The sequence below is a fragment of the Schistocerca cancellata genome, chromosome 5 (assembly GCF_023864275.1).
Source record: "Schistocerca cancellata isolate TAMUIC-IGC-003103 chromosome 5, iqSchCanc2.1, whole genome shotgun sequence".
Lineage (NCBI taxonomy): Eukaryota > Metazoa > Arthropoda > Insecta > Orthoptera > Acrididae > Schistocerca > Schistocerca cancellata.
The window spans coordinates 248334608-248357071 of NC_064630.1; the positions used below are offsets into that span (position 1 = coordinate 248334608).

General features: G+C 43.2%; 1 protein-coding gene across 2 annotated transcripts in view; it reads right to left on the reverse strand.

Annotated features, from left to right (window-relative positions):
- LOC126187589 (protein cab-1) overlaps positions 1-22464 on the reverse strand; it is a 1183411-nt gene that overhangs the window by 935258 nt on the left and 225689 nt on the right. Inside the window, exon 1 of one of the 2 annotated variants that reach the window (XM_049928770.1) lies at positions 15156-15492. The exons of the other annotated variant lie outside the window; for it this stretch is intronic. Within the exon in view, the coding sequence (XP_049784727.1) occupies positions 15156-15240 (85 nt within the window). The 5' untranslated portion in view covers positions 15241-15492. Of the gene's footprint in view, positions 1-15155; positions 15493-22464 lie in introns of those variants that run through there. 2 annotated transcript variants of the gene reach the window in all.

The window sequence follows — 22464 nt, forward strand, 5'->3', positions numbered from 1 at the left end:
CTATTTTTCGACGTAATCACCATTTATGTCGATGCATTTTTGTAGACGCTGTGGCAGTTTTTGTATGCCCATGTCATACCAGCTCACCGCCACGCTGTTCAGAAAGTTATGAACCTCGTCTTTCACCTCGTCGTCGGAGCTCAACCGCTTTTCGGCAAAATGTTCTTTTAACTTAGGGAACAGGTGATAGTCACTGGGCGCCAAGTCAGGACTATAGGGTGGGTGGGTGATTATGTTCCACTGAAACTGTTGCAGGAGAGCAACGGTTTGCCGAGCGACGTGTGAACGAGCGTTGTCATGGATAATGTGTACGTCCTTGCTCAACATTCCTCTTCTCCGTTTCTGAATTGCCCGTTTGAGTTTTTTCAGAGTCTCACAGTACCTATCAGCGTTAATTGTGGTCTCAGTGCTGAACCTTCAACACTGTCTTCTCGGAAATTGACGGTCTCGCGCTCCTTTGTTCGTCGTGAATTTCGGTCCGACCAGCTGCAAACTCTCTACACCACTTACGAACATTTTTGACATCCATGCACGACTCACCATACACTTCTGTCAATTGACGATGGATTTCAATCGGCGCAGTGCCCTCTGCGTTGAAGAACCGAATAATTGTGCGCAATTCACACTTGGCGGTAACATCAAACGGGAGCTCCATTCTCAACCTCTGCCAGCGCCTCAGCGCGGCGTACGCATGTTTACACACAGCGAGTGGTGCACTCTTCATAACAGTGTGACCAACTGCCACACATAGTTATGTACTTATAAAAAATAGGACACCTTACTTTTGGGATTACCCTCGTAATTGAGGAATATCATGGCATTTTCACAAGTAGCTTGGGCATATCTTGAGGTACAGTAAAGGCTTTTTTCATCAAAATAGAATCGCGGAATGAAAAGATACCGTTATATGAAGTTTTATCTGAAACGGTAGTATCTGTCTGTTTCTTTGAACATGTTAGTCTCTTCCATGGAGTTTTCACAGTTAACTTGAACATAGCTTGGGGCACCGCACAGGCTTTGTTTCGTCAAAATCGGATCACGAAAAAAAAACAACATAAAACATATCATCATTTAAAGTGTTATGTACAGCCGTCGTATCTGGCTGTTTGAATACGCTAATCTCTTTCATGGTTTTCCCAGGTAACTTGAGCACAGCTTGGGCCACCATATAAACTTACTTTCATCACAGTCGGACCAAAGAAAAAAAAAGATATCATAATTGAAAGTTTTAGCCATACTAATTGCACAAATGTGAAAGTAATTCTGTGTGTTACGTTTTCACGACTAACCCGCTGAACTGATTTAGATGAAATTTACTGTGCAGATAGCTTGAATTCTGGGGAAGAACATAGCTTGCTTTAGATAGTGTGTACTGATTTGAAGAATATTACTCGAAATAGGGAAAAATATATACTCCTTGAAAAAGCTAATTACTCTTTGACTTTTTATCATATTTGCGAAAAAGCTTTTATTGGTTGATATGTGCTACGTGATATGATTCCAAGTAATAATGTAGTGCTTATACGATCTTCAGTCTTCCACACATCCACACTATTCGTTGCATAAAGTACACATTCTATAATGTATAGCTACTTCAATAGCACGATGCCTAGATGGACGCTCGTGCCAATGCCCACCTGTTCGCACTTCTCGGCAGAGATGCCGTGCATGCCGACGCATTGTGAATTGGGACAGCTTGGAAGAGGGGAAAGGGGGGGGGGCTATGCTTACCTGTACAGGCAGACACGTGAAGGCAGCTGGTGATACTGCACATACAGCACTCATCATTGCACATCATAACTACTGATACGCGAGCGCAGTTGCTGGTTATAACTAGTTGGAAATAAACTCTAATTATAAACTCTTCGGCACTATCAAGCGCCAACACACGAAAAATTCTTTGCAGTGGCAAGTTCAGCATGTAATCACCTCCTATACACCTCTCGCATGACGTGATAATTTACCATGACTGACCAGTATTTCTACATCTGGAACACATACGAGCAAACCATATTTGGGTTTACTCACCTTTTAATAGTTTCTGTCAACGATACATCAGAATGTAAGTTCATGACGTCACATTATGTTGTGGTACACTGTCTGTGTTGATGATTCACGCATGCATGCATGTCTGAAGGAACAGCTGCTCATTAAATATTACTAAATTTGACCTCATTGAAATATTTAACAGTACCATATGAAAACCTGTGACAGATTGGGACCCAAACCCTCGTACCCTGCTTTACGTGAGCAGTCGCATTAACCGCTTCGGGTATTAGAGCATGTCTCGGGTCGACCCAAACGTCTATACATCACATTTGTCCAGGTCTCCTAATGCTCGCCCACAAACTACGTGATTACTAATAAAGAGGGACATTCAGTATTATCATAATTGTAACCCATCAATCTATAACGTGAAATGCTTCGATGCCTTCCTTAAATTCGATCTGGTGCGGATCCCAAACACTCCTAAAGTACTCAAGAATCGGTCGCACTAGTGTTCTGTACGCGGTCTCCTTTGTAGATGAACCACACTTTCCTAAAATCCTCCCAATAAACCGAGTCGATGATTCACCTTCCCTACTATCATCTTTCCATGTCTGTTCCATTTCCTATAATTTTGCAACTTTGTGTCTCCATATTTAATCGATGTGATTGTGTCGAGCAGCACACTACTAAAGCTGTATTCTAACATTACTGGCTAGTATTAAATCACATTTTTCCATGTCTAGAGCAAGCTGGCATTCAACACGCCCCACAGACTGCTGCTCACTCTTTCCACCAGACCATTTATGTGGACAGACAATAATAGCAGTACTATCACACTTTCCTGGTGCACTCCTGACGATATGTTTGTCTCAGATGAACACTCGCCGTTGAAGACAACGTACTGGTTTCCATTTCTTAAGAAGTCTTTGAGGCACTCATACATCTGGGAACATATTCCTTATGCTCGTACCTCCGTTAAAAGTTTGTAGTGGGGCACCGTTTCCAACGCTTTCCGGACATCTAGGTTCAAAAAATGGTTCAAATGGCTCTGAGCACTATGGGACTTAACATCTATGGTCATCAGTCCCCTAGAACTTAGAACTACTTAAACCTAACTAACCGAAGGACAGCACACAACACCCAGTCATCACGAGGCAGAGAAAATCCCTGACCCCGCCGGGAATGGAACCCGGGAACCCGGGCGTGGGAAGCGAGAACGCTACCGCACGACCACGAGCTGCGGACAAGGACATCTAGGCATATGGAATCTGCCTGTTGCCCTTCATACAGGGTCCGCAGGATATCGTGCGAGAATAGGGTAAGCTAAGTTTCGCACGAGCGATTTTTCTAAATATTTGTGGACAGGAGGTTTTCCGTATCAAGGGCTTTCATTGTATTCAAGCAGAGAATATGTTACAGAATTCCACAGCGAATCGATGTTAAGGATACTGGTCTCTTAATTTTGCGGGTCCGTTCTTTTACCTTTCTTATATACAGGACTCCCCTGTGCTATTTTCCAGTCGCTTGGGACTTCGCACTGGGCGAGAGATTCGCGATAAATGCGAGCTAAGTAAGGGGCCAGTGCCGTAGTGCTGCAGTCCGTAGTGTACTCTCTGTAAAACCGAATTGTCGACTCTTTTAGTTGCTTCTCTACGTCAAAGATGTCTATTATTTTGTCCTCCATACGAAAGTTTTTGCGACGGTCAAACGACGATATTTTTGTATGATATTTCTGGGTGAATGATTTCTTTAAAGCGAACTTTAAAATATTAGCTTTCCTTTTGTTGTCTTCTATTGCCATACCAGACTATAATTTGCAGTAACAGCACAAAAATATTTTTCGCGCGTATTTTTGAGAAATCGTCTGAAAATGAATCGCTCCCTAGCTATGTGATGGCCTGCCTTCTACTCCTGAGAGTACAGTGAACTGGATGGCCCACAGTGCAAAAAGGAGGGAAATTCACCGGAGAAAAAGTTATTACTGGCGCTTGTGGAAATATATACGGAAAAAGTGTAAATAAAATATTTACAATTTTCTTTGTAACACTTTTATCTGAATGTAGTATGCTGGAATATTGGGAATTTTATCAAAATTACGTTAATTATAGGGCTACGTGCAGCAGCTCGGTCATTTTTTACCAACAGTGCTTGGTTTCCTGTGCAAATTGCAAAAATGGTGACTGTAAGCTCTACAAGTTAAAGAAATGGTGACCGACAGCTACATTACTCATACTTCATAATGACAAATGGGGGTGTCTTATTCTACTCATCACGTGACTCTGACGAGTGTTTCAAAGCTCAACACGGCAAGAGATAGGAACATGTACGACCTAAATTTATCTCTGGTCTAAGCAATTGCGACAAATTACTCACACACTAGTGTCCGAAAGAGAGCCACAATAATGACAATAGGAAAAGCCCCAGAGAAAACGTCGGCAGTCACTCTTAACCATCGCAATAACCGGAATTAAACTCTCTGTATAGAACGCCCTGTACCAAAAATCACGTGATTCAAAGGCAATGCAAGGCAGTGCATTAAATTCATAATTTGTTCGTACCTACACTCTCTTGATGAAATCTACAACGGAATACTACAACACCCCATTTGACAGATATTATATATTTGCAGTGATTTTCGTGTATTGTGGTAGCCGTGATAGAAACACAATATTTTCGTTAACCCAAGTGCACAGAAGGAGTCCAAGTTATCGCGTTTACAAATACGCACGTTACTAATAGTAACTGAGGCATCAAGGGATCACCAATTTAGTACTGGAGGGCAGCCTGGAGGGTAAAAATCTTAGGGACAGACCAAGATATGAATACACTAAGCAGATTCAGAAGGATGTAGGGTGCAGTAATTACTTGGAAATGAAGTAGCTTGCACAGGATAAAGTAGCATTGAGAGCTGCATCAAACCAGAGTGGACTGAAAACCACAACAACTTTAATAGTACGATTTCGCTGCAATAAATTTTATTTGGGTGATTCCTCACCAGTAGGTGATTCCTCACCACTTGTAAATATTTAAAGCACAACATGATCACTAACCGGTATAACGTGTTGCCTGGATACAAACTTCCTATTAACTGCCAGTTTGGATTGTATCGGCCATTCTCTTTGTATAACAACAGAAAAGCAGGTGCAATATTTGACTAATTTTGTCATGAAAATTAATGACATCACTGCGACTCTAGCACAAAAAACATACTTTTATAGTAAAGTCAAGTCAATGTACATACGATAGGTAATAGAGGTGTGTCACATTTCTTTCAGTTTTATGATAAAATTAGTCAGATTTTTTAATATTTTTCCATTACTGTTCATGAGCCGGCCGCGGTGGTCGTGCGGTTATAGGCGCTTCAGTCCGGAGCCGCGCTGCTGCTACGGTCGCAGGTTCGAATCCTGCCTCGGGCATGGATGTGTGTGATGTCCTTAGGTTAGTTAGGTTTAATTAGTTCTAAGTTCTAGGGGACTGATGACCACAGCAGTTGAGTCCCATAGTGCTCAGAGCCATTACTGTTCATGATTGTGAGGATGGTATGCGCGATGGTAAATGACATTAAAAAAATGTTTTATTCGACCAGCAGATCGTGATTTACTTTAAAGCTTTTAATCAGTCTGACGTACACAGATGCCGGTCTACTGATTCCACCATACTGCGCGCAGATTCCACTCCCAAAGTTTCACGCAATAACGAGCTTTCAAAATGGGTTTCGAGAATCAATAAACCACAATCTCCCAATATTTTCGCAGTCCTATTATTTCAGCTAAAACAAAAATGCTTCCAGTATATTTTGCTGACGCGTGTGGAAGGATCTGCCAGTCTGCTGATAACACTTTTTTGATATTATTTGAAATAACTGTCTTCTCTCGAGCGGGAGCATACCTCGCTAGATACAGAAATAATAAGCAACCGTTGCTGACAAAAATAACGACTAAGAGAAGAGAAAAAACAGAGCACGCTTTCATCCGTTGCGGAACATCTGCTTCCAGGTAGTCTCTTATGAAAACATCGCTGTCCACTTTGTATTTTCGGCGTATGGTAACCTAAACAAATTCTTGAAACTACACACTATTGGTTGTCGAGGGATAACACATCGTGCCATTAGTACGACCTCTGTGCATTTTTTTCTTTTTTTTCCCCAGAACACAGCCTACTACGTCACGTCTAATGCAAGACGTTTCTTACGTATACTCGAATAACATAGCAGACGTTCCAACAACCTACCCATCCCTAGTGAGCCATTCTCATAGACCTCTGGCCACACGTATCCAAAGCCCCTTCTTCCGTACATTATCTGCCCATGAGATTTTTAATACACTCCTGGAAATTGAAATAAGAACACCGTGAATTCATTGTCCCAGGAAGGGGAAACTTTATTGACACATTCCTGAGGTCAGATACATCACATGATCACACTGACAGAACCACAGGCACATAGACACAGGCAACAGAGCATGCACAATGTCGGCACTAGTACAGTGTATATCCACCTTTCGCAGCAATGCAGGCTGCTATTCTCCCATGGAGACGATCGTAGAGATGCTGGATGTAGTCCTGTGGAACGGCTTGCCATGCCATTTCCACCTGGCGCCTCAGTTGGACCAGCGTTCGTGCTGGACGTGCAGACCGCGTGAGACGACGCTTCATCCAGTCCCAAACATGCTCAATGGGGGACAGATCCGGAGATCTTGCTGGCCAGGGTAGTTTACTTACACCTTCTAGAGCACGTTGGGTGGCACGGGATACATGCGGACGTGCATTGTCCTGTTGGAAAAGCAAGTTCCCTTGCCGGTCTAGGAATGGTAGAACGATGGGTTCGATGACGGTTTGGATGTACCGTGCACTATTCAGTGTCCCCTCGACGATCACCAGTGGTGTACGGCCAGTGTAGGAGATCGCTCCCCACACCATGATGCCGGGTGTTGGCCCTGTGTGCCTCGGTCGTATGCAGTCCTGATTGTGGCGCTCACCTGCACGGCGCCAAACACGCATACGCCCATCATTGGCACCAAGGCAGAAGCGACTCTCATCGCTGAAGACGACACGTCTCCATTCGTCCCTCCATTCACGCCTGTCGCGACACCACTGGAGGCGGGCTGCACGATGTTGGGGCGTGAGCGGAAGACGGCCTAACGGTGTGCGGGACCGTAGCCCAGCTTCATGGAGACGGTTGCGAATGGTCCTCGCCGATACCCCAGGAGCAACAGTGTCCCTAATTTGCTGGGAAGTGGCGGTGCGGTCCCCTACGGCACTGCGTAGGATCCTACGGTCTTGGCGTGCATCCGTGCGTCGCTGCGGTCCGGTCCCAGGTCGACGGGCACGTGCACCTTCCGCCGACCACTGGCGACAACATCGATGTACTGTGGAGACCTCACGCCCCACGTGTTGAGCAATTCGGCGGTACGTCCACCCGGCCTCCCGCATGCCCACTATACGCCCTCGCTCAAAGTCCGTCAACTGCACATACGATTCACGTCCACGCTGTCGCGGCATGCTACCAGTGTTAAAGACTGCGATGGAGCTCCGTATGCCACGGCAAACTGGCTGACACTGACGGCGGCGGTGCACAAATGCTGCGCAGCTAGCGCCATTCGACGGTCAACACCGCGGTTCCTGGTGTGTCCGCTGTGCCGTGCGTGTGATCATTGCTTGTACAGCCCTCTCGCAGTGTCCGGAGCAAGTATGGTGGGTCTGACACACCGGTGTCAATGTGTTCTTTTTTCCATTTCCAGGAGTGTATTTTTTGTACTAGTGCATTTCACACTGTTCTAGATTTACTACCTCAGTCTCACCGTTTCACCACCTTTTTTATTGGCTGAATCAAGTCTCACTTTCAAACTCACTTTCAAATCAGCTTCTAATCCGAAGAGAAGTTGACAGTTTACTCAAACTATTTCCCTCCGTATGGTTAGTTACCTTGTTCAGCCACATTAATGCGACCACCTGTCAAAATCCTGAACAGCCCACTTTTACAGCGGAGACTGCTTAGATTAAGTAGTACGTAAGACTAGGGACCGATGACCTCAGCAGTTTGGTCCCATAGCCCTTACCACAAATTTCCATTCCCCCCCCCCCCCCCCCGCCCCCATAACTACCCTGTTGTAGACCTACCAAGCAATTAACTTTTCCAACGGCTTAGCACGGAAACGGTACGATTCCACATATGGGTTCCTACTCAAGATGTTATGTACGCACTCCCCCCAACAAGTCCTAGAAGTTTCTAACGGGAATCTCCGAACACCCTGTAAGATCGTGTTCCCGTAAATAAGTGTTGGTAAGGTAATGATCAGTGATTTTCGAAAGTCAAGAAATGCGCATCTACATCACAGCCTTGGTCGTCTTTTGGGCATTGCGTGCCAGTCGCAACAGCAGAGGCCCAATTTGTCTGTGATCAGGTTACACAAGCTGCAGCGATCTCTACAGAGCCTCCGAATGGGGTGGCTAAGACAGCGGTAAGACACACGACTCGTATTCGGAAGGAGGCGGCTCCAATACCCATCCGACCTTCCGGAATTGCGTTTTCCGTGATTTCCCTAATAATATCTGGACGGTTCCTTTGAAGAGCCATGATCTGCCTAAAAATATCAGGACGGTTCCTTTGAAGAGCCATGATCTGCCTAAAAATATCAGGACGGTTCCTTTGAAGAGGTGTGGCAGATTTTCTTTCTCATGCTTTTCCAGCCCATCGTCTAATGACCTCTTGGTCAACAGGATATTAAACTCCTTTATTCCTTCGAGGTTACGTGTTCCGTAGTTGATTTGAATTTTTTTTTGTTTTTTTTCTGAATAAGCCAGTTTACCCCATGTATACCTAGTTAGTTTCAATGGATGGCTTCGAGCTGATTATTTAGTTACTAAATGGCACACTGACTTTAATTTAACGTTAATGAACTTATGATTTCTTAGTCCTACTCACGTAAGTACATTTAAAACTAGGTTTATCACAGACTATCAGCTTTTAATTAAAAATTCGTGTACGTAACAGAAAAAAGTTATGCAGAAGAAATGATTTTGGGCTAGATTCCAAATTTGCTTTTCTATCTGTCAGTCATCTACCGTTATTGGGCAAATCATAAAATACTTTTCTTGACTGGTTTGGACTCCTTTCTGAGTCATATAATAATGATCGATAAAGCTCATTTTTTCCTTTAATGTTGATGGTATGGACATCGATATTCAACACGAGTTGTGATGGATTACAACTTTCGTGGGCAAGTGCTCTACCAACCGAGCTACACAAGCACGACTCACGCCCTCTCCTCACAGCTTTACTTCTGCCAGTACATCGTCTCCTACTTTCCAAACTTTACAAAAGCAGGAGAGCTTCTGAGCTGTGAGTACCGGGCGTGAGTCGTGCTTCGGTAGCTCAGATGGTAGAACACTTGCCCACGAAAGGCAAAGGTCCCGATTTCGAGTCTCGGTCCGGCACAGTTTTAATCTGCCAGGAAGTTTCGGTTCAGTGTTTGTTCTAATTACTGGGACCTGAAGGTATTCTAAAGGTTTTGAGGCCAAACTAGCCTTTTATTGGTTTCTGTAAAGTATTCTTATTAGTGACTTGATCCAATTACTGGAGTCCACCTTCGCTTAAATAATTTTGATGTTAATTTGTATACTTAAATATTTGGGATTTAACAAAAAAACTTAATGTTAAGTTCTTGCTTTAATCAGTGGCGCTTTAAATATTGATTTGGCTACTACCCTATCAGAACTTTTATCGGCACCTTTTTAATATTTATAGTATTTGATGTACGGCAGACAGTCTTATAATAATTTACATTTGCTTAACTGAACAATTAAATGTGCTCAGTCTACTGGTGTGTGCCACATGTAAACTGTTGGTTTAAAATAAAACTGTGAAATTTTGATTAAGAGTGAGCTTACTCGCTTACCGCTCCCTTGGATCCCCGCATCCTATGCCGTTTCAAAAACAACATCCCCTTGCTACAAAATATTCCGATTTAATTTCCCTGAGCATTATAGTTACATTTTCGTATTGGGTGCATCGACCGGTTTCTGAATTCGTTCCATTTCTGCTTTTATGCCTATCTGATAAGGACTCCAAACGCTGAAGCAATACTCTGAAATTAGTTGTACTAACGGCTTGTATGAGATTTTCCTTACAGATGTACAGCGCTTTTCAGAAGCATTCCGACAACTCTAAGTGGGCTTTTTTGTGTTGGACAGTCTGTGCGTTTTGTTGAAGAGCGCCTTATCGAACACTAGAGGTGTTTCCGTCTGCGATATCCTGAGAAATCAGCGATAGCAGAACTTGGTCTAGGAAAAACGGACACCAAACTGCATTCGACGAGACATATATTATTAAACAGAGTAGTGGTTACTGAGATAACATTATGAAAGAGATCGAGATAAAAAAAGTCTGACAGCAGCCTCAATAAAGGCGGAAGTCTGCAGCTAAGTACAGCTTCGAACATGGCCATCGCAGGGTTGAAGCGGTCGCGCGACAAAAAAATTACCTGGACTAGGCACCAGTGACGTCAGCAGCGGTAGCCCTGCTGTATAAATATGGTAGCAGCAGTCACACGTATCACCACTTGACACCGGCCGAAGAGCACTCGGCCGAATATTTAACCACTTGAAATGGCTGGAAGCCTGAGAAAATTTTATCAAATCAGATCTTTGATTCGCCTTTCCGACTAAAGATTTCATGTTTTCTTCCCACTTCGCATCACTTCTACTATTCCAGAATAATTATATAATTTGGCGTGTTCCTGTTGTTCAGCTCTAATTTCTTAACTAAATATTATTCTGTTCTTTCTTTATTTACGCTTTTAAAAAGAGTTGACGTTCATTACATTCAAATAAATATTTGTCCATCACTCCCTGCAGTTCCTTGCGATTGACCAAGAGCTTTTTTTGTAGAAAACATCATCGACAACTAACGCTCTGATAATGTTGCCGACCCTATATGATACCTCGTTCACGTACCGTATGTTGAACATTAGAGTCCCTAATATGCTTCCTTAAGCCACATTCGAGGTTACTTTCGTTTTTGTTGAACGCTAGCCGTCAAATATAACGTGCCGAATTCTTTTAGCCAAATAATCATTACCAGGGTCGTCTCGTATCTCTGAAGATACTCAGTACGGCCGTATCTTGGGTTTTAGGATACTTCCTGAACAGTGTGGAAGGCATTTTGGAAATTTACGAGGATGGGATGTAACTGCTGTCCTGCATTACCATTTGAAAGATAAAGCAATCGATGTTTCATACGAGTGGTTTCTTCTACCGCTTCTTTGGAGAAGCGTTTTCCCTCGAGGAATGTCTTAATATTTGAGCTCAGAATATCCTGCAATAGACGGACTCAATTGGTACTAGTCTGTAGACTAGCTACTTACACAACTGACTTACTGCATTCCTTTGAGAACGATCCAGTTCAGAGCTGATGCGACGCTCCGCAGCCTCTTATTTGGCTGACTGGCTGACAGTGGCGTGCTGTATCTCTGCAAAAGCTATGACTTTACTGGCACAGTACCTCAGAACTCTGTATATGTTGCCACAGTATAAGTTGCCTGTGGCTTAGAGGCTTTCAAAGCTGTTGTTGAACTGTGCTTGCGCTGCACTGCTCAAGACCACACCACCTGTTCTCTCACATCTGTACCTCTGTGCCCAGTCGCGCAACGTATACACCTAACTAACACTCTGTATTCCACATGTGCAAAAACGCCAGCAGGAACTAATAAACACGCCAAGATCACCATGAGTCTCCACCCCAGAATAAATAAAGTTGAGTGAGAATTTATTACAACAGTTCCGCCCCACAACAAATCATTGAGTTTATTTAAGGAAACTGCATTCTTTAAGGAACAAGTATTACTATCTTAAGTTAATTATTCACATTAAAATGGATAGGCCAAGAACTGTTTCTGGTCAGGAAGAACCAACGAACTATTAAATTCAGATCTACCCGCCAGCTAAAGGGTCAATAATGTGTAGGACATTCGTCACGATCGACTATCGACTAGAACCAAGCAACTTCTTCGAGAGATATCGTCTCCAAACTGGCTCATACTACGAATATCTGCGTCAGCCAGTCAGGAGCCGGTACCTCCGTCCACGCTACTTTAGCTTTGTCATTCTGTAACGGCGACTTTGAGAAAGCAATTAATCTTCCCAGATGATATAATGGGAGACAACCCTTTTTGCCTGTATGTCTTGAATTTAGGAATTATTTGTTATACTAAACAGGACATATAGAATTTAAATGCGGGGTTGTAATTCGTTGACTCCGTTTTTTGACAGAAACCAGTATGTTTTAGGCACGCAAGGCTGGCTGGACCGTTCCTTCGTGTCCTCCCCATGCCCGGATGGTCACCGGTTTTTAGGCCAGCGCCGCCCTGTTGGCGGAATCCGACGTGTCGCATTTCACCCACCATTTTACAAACAGCTGGTGCGTCTCTCCAAGCCCCAGCCAAGCCTGGCCCGCCGTTTTCCACTCCAGAATCCATCCTCACGTCGTTTTATATCGCACCTGCCCCACCTGACAATAAACTTGCTTTCTCATGTATTTGTCCATTTCATTACGACATTTACATACAATGATAACCTAAAACATTATGACCACGTCCTTAACTGCATGTTGGACCATCTACGTAACTCAGAACAGCATCGACCGTGTGTGGCGTGACCTCTACAAGTCTTTGGTCGGTTTCCAAAGCTGTTTAACACCAGATGTCTCTGCACGGGGCAGTGTTTTTGGGAGCAGCTCTGGCACCCAAAAGCGTCCCTGGTACACTCCATCGGGTTCACATCTGGGATATCTGGCGGCTAATACAACAGTGCGAGTTCACTATCAATCTCAAATCACTGTAGCACAATGCTGTCTTGCGATATGGACAGTTAACCTGCTGCAAGATGTCATCGCCCTCGGGGAAGACATCAAGGCGATCCACAATAATGCCCCCACGTGGGTCCTCTACGACCTGATTCCTTTCCCCCATCTGCTCCTATTCCTCGAACATATCCGCATACTCTACACCTCCCGCCGTCTTGATCCCCCTCATTCCCTGGTTGCTCCTCTCCTCTCCAACCCCTGCCCTCTGCCACGCCTTCACTGGTGTGTCCCCCATACACCCTTCATCTCCTTTCCCAAGGTGGCTTCTGTCAAATCCCCCTCCCGGATGATACCCTCTCTCCCTCCATTAGTCCCTTCTATCAACTCTTATCCTCATCTCCCCCTCCTTTCGTCTGTCCTTTCCCTAGGATCCCTCTTCCCCCTCCCCCTTCCATCCTGTTTTTTCCCCACCTACCCTCTCTCTGCCCACCCCCCCCCCCCCTCTTCTGAGTCCTCGTCCTCCGTCGGCTTCTTCCCCCCCTCCTCCCACTTCGTTTTTCCTCTCCTTCCCCCTTTTCTTTCCCATCATCTGTCCAGGTTCCCCCCATATGCCCTTGGCTGCGGTGTGTCATATTTGTGCCAACTCTTTAGTGCAGTGTTCAGCGTTGTGCGTCTTTCCCAAAGTGTTGCGAAGAGAAATCATGCTGTCGCTGGGTGTGTTGTTTTATATCTCTTGCGAACAGAAACCAGGCTGTCACAATGTTTTTTAATTGTCTGTCTATTATTTTACCTGTCTGCTTCCTGTGTATTTTATTAGCATCGTCAACCCTTTGTTTTATGTTTTAAGTTCCACAATTTTCCGCCATTTTACCATTTAAGTCACCGATTTTATCGCCTGCTTTTATTATTTATTATCTTCATTTTTTTTTAATTCTGTAGGCTGAAGAGCGGCATACTAAACTGTTGCAGCCCGCCGCCTTCAGGGGGAATCGAATCTCATTAAAGGAAAAAAAACCACAATAATGTTCACATAGTAAATACTTGTTATGGTATCTTCCATTATTAGCACTGGTCCCATGGAAGCCCGGACGAATGTCCCCCGTAGCATAAAACTGCCCCCATCAGACTGTGTGCTGTAGTGCAACCGTTCACTTGGAGTATTTGGACATGGCAATCGGCCTGGTGTAAGAGGTCTTGTGACACATGCCGGCCGCTGTGACCGAGAGGTTCTAGGCGCTTCAGTCCGGAACTGCGCGACTGTTAAGGTCGCAGGTTCGAATGTTTCCTTGGGCATGGATGTGTGTGATGTCCTTAGGTTAGTTAAGTTTAAGTAGTTCTAAGTTCTAGGGGACTGATGACCATTGATGTACTCAGAGCCATTTGAAACATTTTTGAACCTGCCTCGGGCATGGATGTGTGTGATGTCCTTAGGTTAGGTCGGTTTAAGTAGTTCTAAGTCTCGGGGACTGATGGCCTCAGATGTTAAGTCGCATAGTGTTTAGAGCCATTTGAACCGTTTCAGAATGGACTTCGAACAACAACAAGAATAACAACAACAACGTAACAACGACAGAAACAACACCAACGGTCACAATCTAATTCTTAGAATTAGTGCTATCTGTGTAATCATAAAGTACCAACACTGCTTTAGTTTTATTTTTGCCTTTGCGAGATACTTTGTTACCTTGACATAGGCTTATTTCACTCTCAACTGGGGTCAGATCGCAGCTGTGATTGCAACACGACCGTTCGCTGATGACAGCTAAATCTGATGCACTAACAGCGTTTTCGAAATGACATGTAAACAAAGCTGTTGATATTGAAAATTTCATGCAGGTTGTGAATACTCCTGTATGATTGACTAATTGAAGCCAAATACAAATCGTCACTTATCGTTTTCCGTTAGTTTGCTGAACAACACGATTAACGTGTTCAGTACTGCCGTCAGTGTTGGAAACGTATGTGCAGAGACCACGATGAAATATCGAAATTTTATGTAAAAAATATCGACATGACACATCCATGTTATTTTGTCTACATTCGAACAACATGGATACATTTCCTCTAGATATCAGTCCATTAGAATTCTTTCTTCTACATATTTTTGCATGCTGTAAATAAACACCTAAACACGCTGTCGCCGATTATAATTATAACGAAGATTCATTACATATTTCTGGTTTAACATTGCCTGACAGATTCGAGCCTGCATGGTGTTAAGATAGTGAAGAACACTTTAGCACATTTGGAGTGTGGAAAACTCGTACGACAGTTCCACTAGTTATTTCGTTGTTTTTTTTTTTCAGTTTGTAAATGTGGACAGGAGTTGACAGTCGGGGCGCGTAGCATATGGAGGGCGGGGACTTACCCAGCATCTGCTCGGCGGTGAAGGCGCGCACGTCGACGGCGCACGCCCAGAGGCTGCAGCAGGCCAGAAGCCAGCTGAGGCGCATGTTGGGCCGTGTGAGCCGAGTCTCTAGTGGCGTCCTCTGCTCCCCTGTCCTGTGTTGTCGCGTCGTATCCTAGGCCTTAAGCGGAGGGTGGCAAGTGGGCTGTAGCGTCTAGCGTGTGCCCGCCATCGCGACTACTGTGCAGCGGACACTGGCCGAGTCTCCCACGTCGTGTACTCGCGGCTGTCACTGCGGGCCGCGCTCAGCTGTGACGTAGCGAGGCGGAAGGCGCACGGCGTGTGGCGCGTGGGGCGGTCAGAGCCGGACTGCCCGGCCGGCTGCCTGCCGCCGCTGCCGCCGGAGCGTCACACCCCCACCCCCACCCACCGCCCCCGCAAAGCACGGCCGCGCCCGGAGCATCGATCGCCGCGACGCCAGTGCCTCTGCCTGCCGCTAGGGGCGCCGCTGTCGCGAGGCGCCTCGCCCATTCATGAAAATCTCCGACGCCCGTTCTCACTACCTGTCTAGTGCGGGGGATGGGGTGGGAGCGGGACAGACGTCGTGAAGAAAAGGGTTCACAGAGACCTACTTTGCATAACTGAGAACGTGAATTTCGACTATTTAATGCTATTTTGTCTAAAACTGACATGGTGACACCGTGGCTGTGTACAATTAATGTAGGTTAATTCTTACAAAGAAGAAAACAGCAACCAGCCACTATTAATACTTCTATTTATTGAGGTAAATAGCACCGTTACCGGTTTCGAACTGGCAAGTTCATCATTAAACGGCTGTTCACATGATTTTCAAGATACACTTTACATTATCGTCCGTTTTCGATTTTTATTATTCCACTGCGGCGAAATATTTTTGATGTGTTGTTGCCCTACGGTAGAAAATAGTGTTAGAAGCGCACTACGTGAAAATAACTAACCTCCAAACGATGAAATACAGCGTAAATAAATATGTGGAGTTAAGTTGTTATGGTACTTACATCGAAAGTTTTCGACGTAAGTACCATAACCACTTAACCTCACATTTTTATTTACGCTGTATTACGTGGGAAACTTTAGACATAAGTACCATAACCATTTAACTTCACATATTTATTTACGCTGTATTTCATCGTTAGGAGGTTAGTTATTTTCACATAGTGCGCTTCTAACACTGTTTTCTACCGTAGGGCAACAACACACCAAAAATACTTCGCCACAGTGGAATAATAAAAATCGAAAACGGAAGATAATGTAAACTGTATCTTGAAAATCATTTGAACACCCGTCTGATGATGAACTTGCCAGTTCGAAACTGGTAACGGCGCTATTTACCTAAATAAATAGCAATATTAATAGTGGCTGGTTGCTGTTTTCTTCTTTGTAAGAATTAACCTACATCGATTATTTAAATCCAAAAGTACCCGTTTTACTTCCAAACTTAACGAAAGTAACCGTATCAGAGTTTGGCAACAAACATCAAAAGAACGCATACACGAAATTCCCGCCAATAACGTGAATTATTAAGAAAACGACTATAATTTTGTTCAGTTATAATTCAAAAAACTAAATAGACTCGCATTTCGCAATGAGAACCTCGTAATATGACTTTTTATTGAATGTAAACAAAATTTACGTCGTTGACAGCTGTCAAAATCAAACATTACCCCGATAGTGTGCCCCCCACCAATAGCGACCGAGCAGCTTTGCTATGATTTGTCGGCGCCCGGAATCTAATGGCGGACGCCACAATTTACGTGCGATAACACACTAGAACAAACACGTAAATGCGCCCGATGAAAACTCTACGCACATATACGGATACACTCCTTCCAAAAGAACACGCAAAACCACATGCAGTAACAGCTACAATAAGATAAAGAAGAAAGGTAGAGGTAGAAAATGGCAATAACTATTGTTTATGGTGTCAACAGTGTCGACACAGAACTGTAACACACTTAATTGAAATTACATTTATATCTAAAGAAAGCATGTACAAAGAAAACTTTGTCACAAAAGAACAAGAAATAGTACACGAAATTCTTTGAGTCCTTACAGGTAGAGAGCGCTTGCCGTTGCAGCTTGTCTATTTGTAGACGATGCATCGGGACGTCACCGGCAGGTTGTTGGTGCTAGCGACTCTAACAAAGCAGGTGCTAGCGACTCTTGCAAAGTAGGTTAGAAATCAGATTAATAATGTTGCTCACGCAGCATATGTTCGCTTTATCGGGCAACAACAAAGTTATTGACTGTGGATGGTATCGTCAGAATGGAAATAACGAAGTCACTGTAAAAAAGTCATTAATTTTGGCACTTATCTTGAAAGGATTCCCACGCAGATTTCGTCGAAGATGTTATGGCTCATGTTGTTGATTCTAGGGTGATTCCACTTTCACTGCTAGAAGGTCCAGATCTGTATTTTAGCAATATTTGCAGGTCTAACAAATGCGTTTTTCAGGAAATTCGTAATGATCAAACAATCCCAGATCAGAACAATGGTATGGTAGAAATAATTTTTGACTTGGTGTTGCCGGCCGGTGTGGCCGTGCGGTTCTAGGCGCTTCAGTCTGGAACCGCGTGACCGCTACGGTCGCAGGTTCAAATCCTGCCTCGGGCACGGATGTGTGTGATGTCCTTAGGTTAGTTAGGTTTAAGTAGTTCTAAGTTCTAGGGGACTGATGACCACAGATGTTAAGTCCCATAGTGCTCAGAGCCATTTGAACCATTTGACTTGGTGTTCACGATCCATATTTGTATTAAACTTCTTGTAAATTGATATATACTTCTTCTTAATTGTCACATCATCAAGAAAACAGTTTTGCATCAATCTTCATATATTTAATTTCCACTTTAACCAAACACAAGACTTGACTGTTCTTTTACAAAGCGAAATAACAACTTAACTTCTGCAAAGTGAAACAAAGACTGCTCTGTGCGCATTCGCGCCAAAACGGTTTACAAGTAAGTCAAAGATTATGACAGTCTCACAGAAATGAATACACTGAAGAACCATATCATTGTAATATATGGATACATCGGAGTACCTATGCATTAATAAAACCAAATGTGAATATTGTCACAAAAATATGTCTGTTACTTCGCAGAAAAGTAGTACGGTATTATTGGTATCGAGAACTGTGGTTGGAGTGCCGTATCGGTCACGTAAATAAAAAACCATTACACGACGTAATGATGATGACTCCATTAGTCCTGAAACTGCTATGTCTAAATGTTCTTGATTGGTGCAGGCTCCACCATGCAATATTGTTATCTTTCCTCTACGTTTCTGTGGAAACAGGCTGGTCGGAAGTAATTGTTGTTGCGTAGATCTAATTTTGTATGTGCGCGATTATAACGTTCCGTATACACGTTTCTGTTTTTAGCGTTTCGTATACAGTTTTTGAAACACCCTCTGATCGTCATATTACAGTCCTTACACTTATAGCAATCACGATCGCGAATTTACAGTTCTGGCTAAACCAGCGTCACCCGTAACTCAGTTTGCAAGTCTCCACGGTGACAGTTCAGGCTTCAGCGCGAGCGGCAGCTTATTAAGGAGCACACATGGTAGTAACTCTGAGGTATATTAATAGTGCAGTTCGTTTAGCTGTAAACAGTTCAGTTCTCACAAAGACGATCACTGTCCATTCGTGCAAGCATTGTCACTGTTGTTTGCAGTACTCCATGAAACTCTCTGCACTCAAGCAGTGTAACACATTGTTCCACTACATCCACGCTGAAATTTAGTTTAAGTCGTGACCGAAAAATACGAACGCGGCCATGAATTTTCGTGTGATCACGTCCAGCACGACTATACAATATAAACAGCACGCACGCCACGACACTACGCACCTTCCCACTGACTTCACTGTGCGAGTGCCACTATCGATATCCTTTCGCATCACAGTTCATACAACAGTACTGCATATTGCATTTGCTTTTAGACAGCGCAGTACATATATGCATTACAAAGAAAAATGAATCACGTATTGAAGTTTCTGCGTACTCAGTTAAAAGGAGAATCATACAGCAACATCAATGAAACAAAAGATAGTAACATTTCATATTACATAACAAAACATCAATAATACTCCAGAGTATCAAGTACATACGTACAGAGAAAAAGGAAACAAAAGAAAAGAAATAAGAAAAGGAAAAAAACTATCTTTGAATATTAGCAATGTCTTCACAAGCTCTTCCGACATCACCTACCACCTTCCCTTTTCTTCTAATGTCTACGCATCCCTCCAACGATTGAGATATTCCTTGACTTCCGAAAAGCATTTGACTCAGCATCACACCTGTGCTTATACGACTGTATGTGGTATCGAGAGTATATGGTATCGAGAGAAATATCTGATAGGACTGATGATTTCTAACGAAGACGCGGAGTAAACGCAGGGTCATCGACAGAAGGAGAAGTATATTCAAGCGTCGGGGTCCTTGTTGTTCATGTTGTATATGAATGGCCTGCCAGACAATATTATGAGTAGCATTAGACTTTTACCAGATGGAACAGGTTATTGCTGTTGTTGTTGTCGTCTTCAGTCAGAAGACGGCTTTGATGCAGCTCTCCATGGTACTCTATCCTGCGCAAGCCTATTGATCTGTAAGTAACTGCTGCAGCCTACATCCTTCCGAATTCGCTCACCGTATTCACCTCTTGGTCTCCCTGTGCGACAGCAGCGTCCAATCTTCTAGCTTACCTGGGACACATCGGAGGAGGACGAGTGTTTCTGAGCTACACACGACCTACACTAACAATAATTGCTGAGGGAAAAAAATAAAATTAAAAAAATAGCAACGGTCGGAGGTATATAGTTATGACATTTAAGTAGTTTACAATTAATTAATTTATGGCTCTTTATTCTAAAAAAGGAAGACAGACTGAATTTGATGTTTTGTACATGAGATTTCAGTACTTTCTTAACTTTACATAAATGGAATTTTGATGGGTTTTCTTATCGATCATACGATAGATGCTCAGTTATTAGGCCGCGGTGGTACTTGCTTTCGGCTGCATGCGGCTTTTGCACGACATTTACCCCCCACCACCCACGCTTCCCTTCAATACTAAATTGGTGATCCCTTGATGTTTCTAAATCTGTTCTGTCAAACGATTGCTTCTTTTAGCCAAGTTGTGCCACAGATTTCTTGTCTCCCCAATTCTGCTCAGTATCTCCTCTTTAGTTACGCGGCCTACTCATCTAATGTTCAGCATTCTTCTGTAGCAGCATATTTCAAAAGTTTCTGTTCTTTCTTGTAACTGTTTATCGTCCATGCTACACTCCAGACAAGTGCCTTCACAAAAGACTTCCTAACACTTAAATCTGTATTCAATGTTAAGAAACTGTGTGACTTCATAAAATCAGTGTTAGAACGAAAGGGAGGGTTTGAATCATCAATGAAAGCAAACAATGATCATTTAGAGTCATTTATGAAAAACAAAAATGACAGATTAGGAGGGTAAGAGTTAGCGATGAAAACTGATAACAGAGTCATTTATGAAAGCTGTAAGTGATCTTTTAAAAAATGGAATGAAAACCAGTTCCACATTAGAAAATATGGAGTCAAGAATGGGAGAGGGTAACGGGGTTAGAATCAACCCTGAAAACCAATAGTGATTATAAATCCAAAAAAGACCTATTGGAAACAGAAATCCCGGAGTTAAAAAAATCAGTTAGTAGAAGGTACGCAAAGTATGAATTCCAGAGCAGGCATAGTCGACAATAGAGTCATAATTTTAGAAAATAAGTTTTTCAACGAAAGTGAAAAGCAAAGAAAGTACATAGAACAATTAAATTCTGAACAAAAAGTGATGAGGAGATCGGACGTGGGGAGCCAAGTTTGGGACTTGTCTCCATTGTAACTATGTAAAACGTACTTATTGCAATTCTGCATTGTGTGATAACACAGTACTGTGACTCAACCAGAAGAGCCTGTAAATTGAAAAGAAAGGCTGCGCTAGAACACACACACGTCTAAACAAGTTTGTCCATCCTCCGTTTCTGCCGGACTACTCCGCCCAGAGTATGGGGTGCAGGGGAACCACACAGTCGGGGTGGACTTCCTGGCCGATTTGGGGGAGATAAGGGTCGCAACAAGGGGAGGAACTCTCCATTCCCGCCCGTCACATTTACCACTCAACCGAATGAGAGTGCTCACAGTAATTCCACTTCCTGCCGCTGACCTATTATCATTAAGTTTACGTGTCGGTTGTTCCTTATGGGAGACTCCGACCGCGTATGCCGACACAACTGTGCAGTCTGAAGCCACTATTATGCAGCCATAATATTTTTGTATAAATGGTTCAAATGGCTCTGAGCACTAAGAACTAGGCGTAAGAAGTTATAGTTACGTCAATTTCTGTTTTGTATAAATCTATAAATAGTCGATATCATAATGTCTCGCTCTCTTTTGTCATTCCGTCATTTTATCTCCGCTCATCTTATCTAACGTTGTCTGTTTTGTGTTAGCTCGTGTGAAGGCTTGTAACTTTTAATAGTGAAAATGTATAGTGTGGAAGTATTCAAATCTTTAATTTCAGAAGTATCTTCCATCTTATTTGAAAGTAAATTACCTTCATGAAATTGAAAAATTTTATTACTAAAAAAATGATCATTAATTTTTTAAGTGAGATAGACAGCTTCAGTGGATAGGAGTTAATTCAAAGTTGAAACTGTGAGAACTTTATTATTTGCGATCGCTATACTGTGCAGCGCAGCCTCGTCATTTTTTCATCAAATCGCACCTAAATTAACATAGGTAAAGGACCTTTGATTGCCAGCATTAATGAACACTGACTTTACAAAAACTTGCAAAAATAACTTTTGACGTGAATTTAACTTACTTGCAAGAGTAGGATAGGACTTGCTTAAATATTATCGTCTTTGTTCGTTGATTAATCCATCAGAGTTAAAGGGAGAAAAATACTACAAAATATTCAGTTCCACTACGAACCCCATTTTACAACGAACTTAAGAGACAGTAATTTGCGGCGTCTTCTCTCAAAGAAAATTAAAAGATGGTTCAAATGGCTCTGAGCACTATGGGACTCAACATCTAAGGACATCAGTCCCCTAGAACTTAGAACTACTTAAACCTAACTAACCTAAGGACATCACACACATCCTTGCCCGAGGCAGGATTCGAACCTGCGACCGTAGCAGTCGAGCGGTTCCAGACTGAATCGCCTAGAACCGCAGGGCACACCGGCCGGCTGAAAATTAACAATTATCACGCCCTTAGATGAGAAAGAAACCAATATTAACTTCGGCTAACCACTAACAACTAG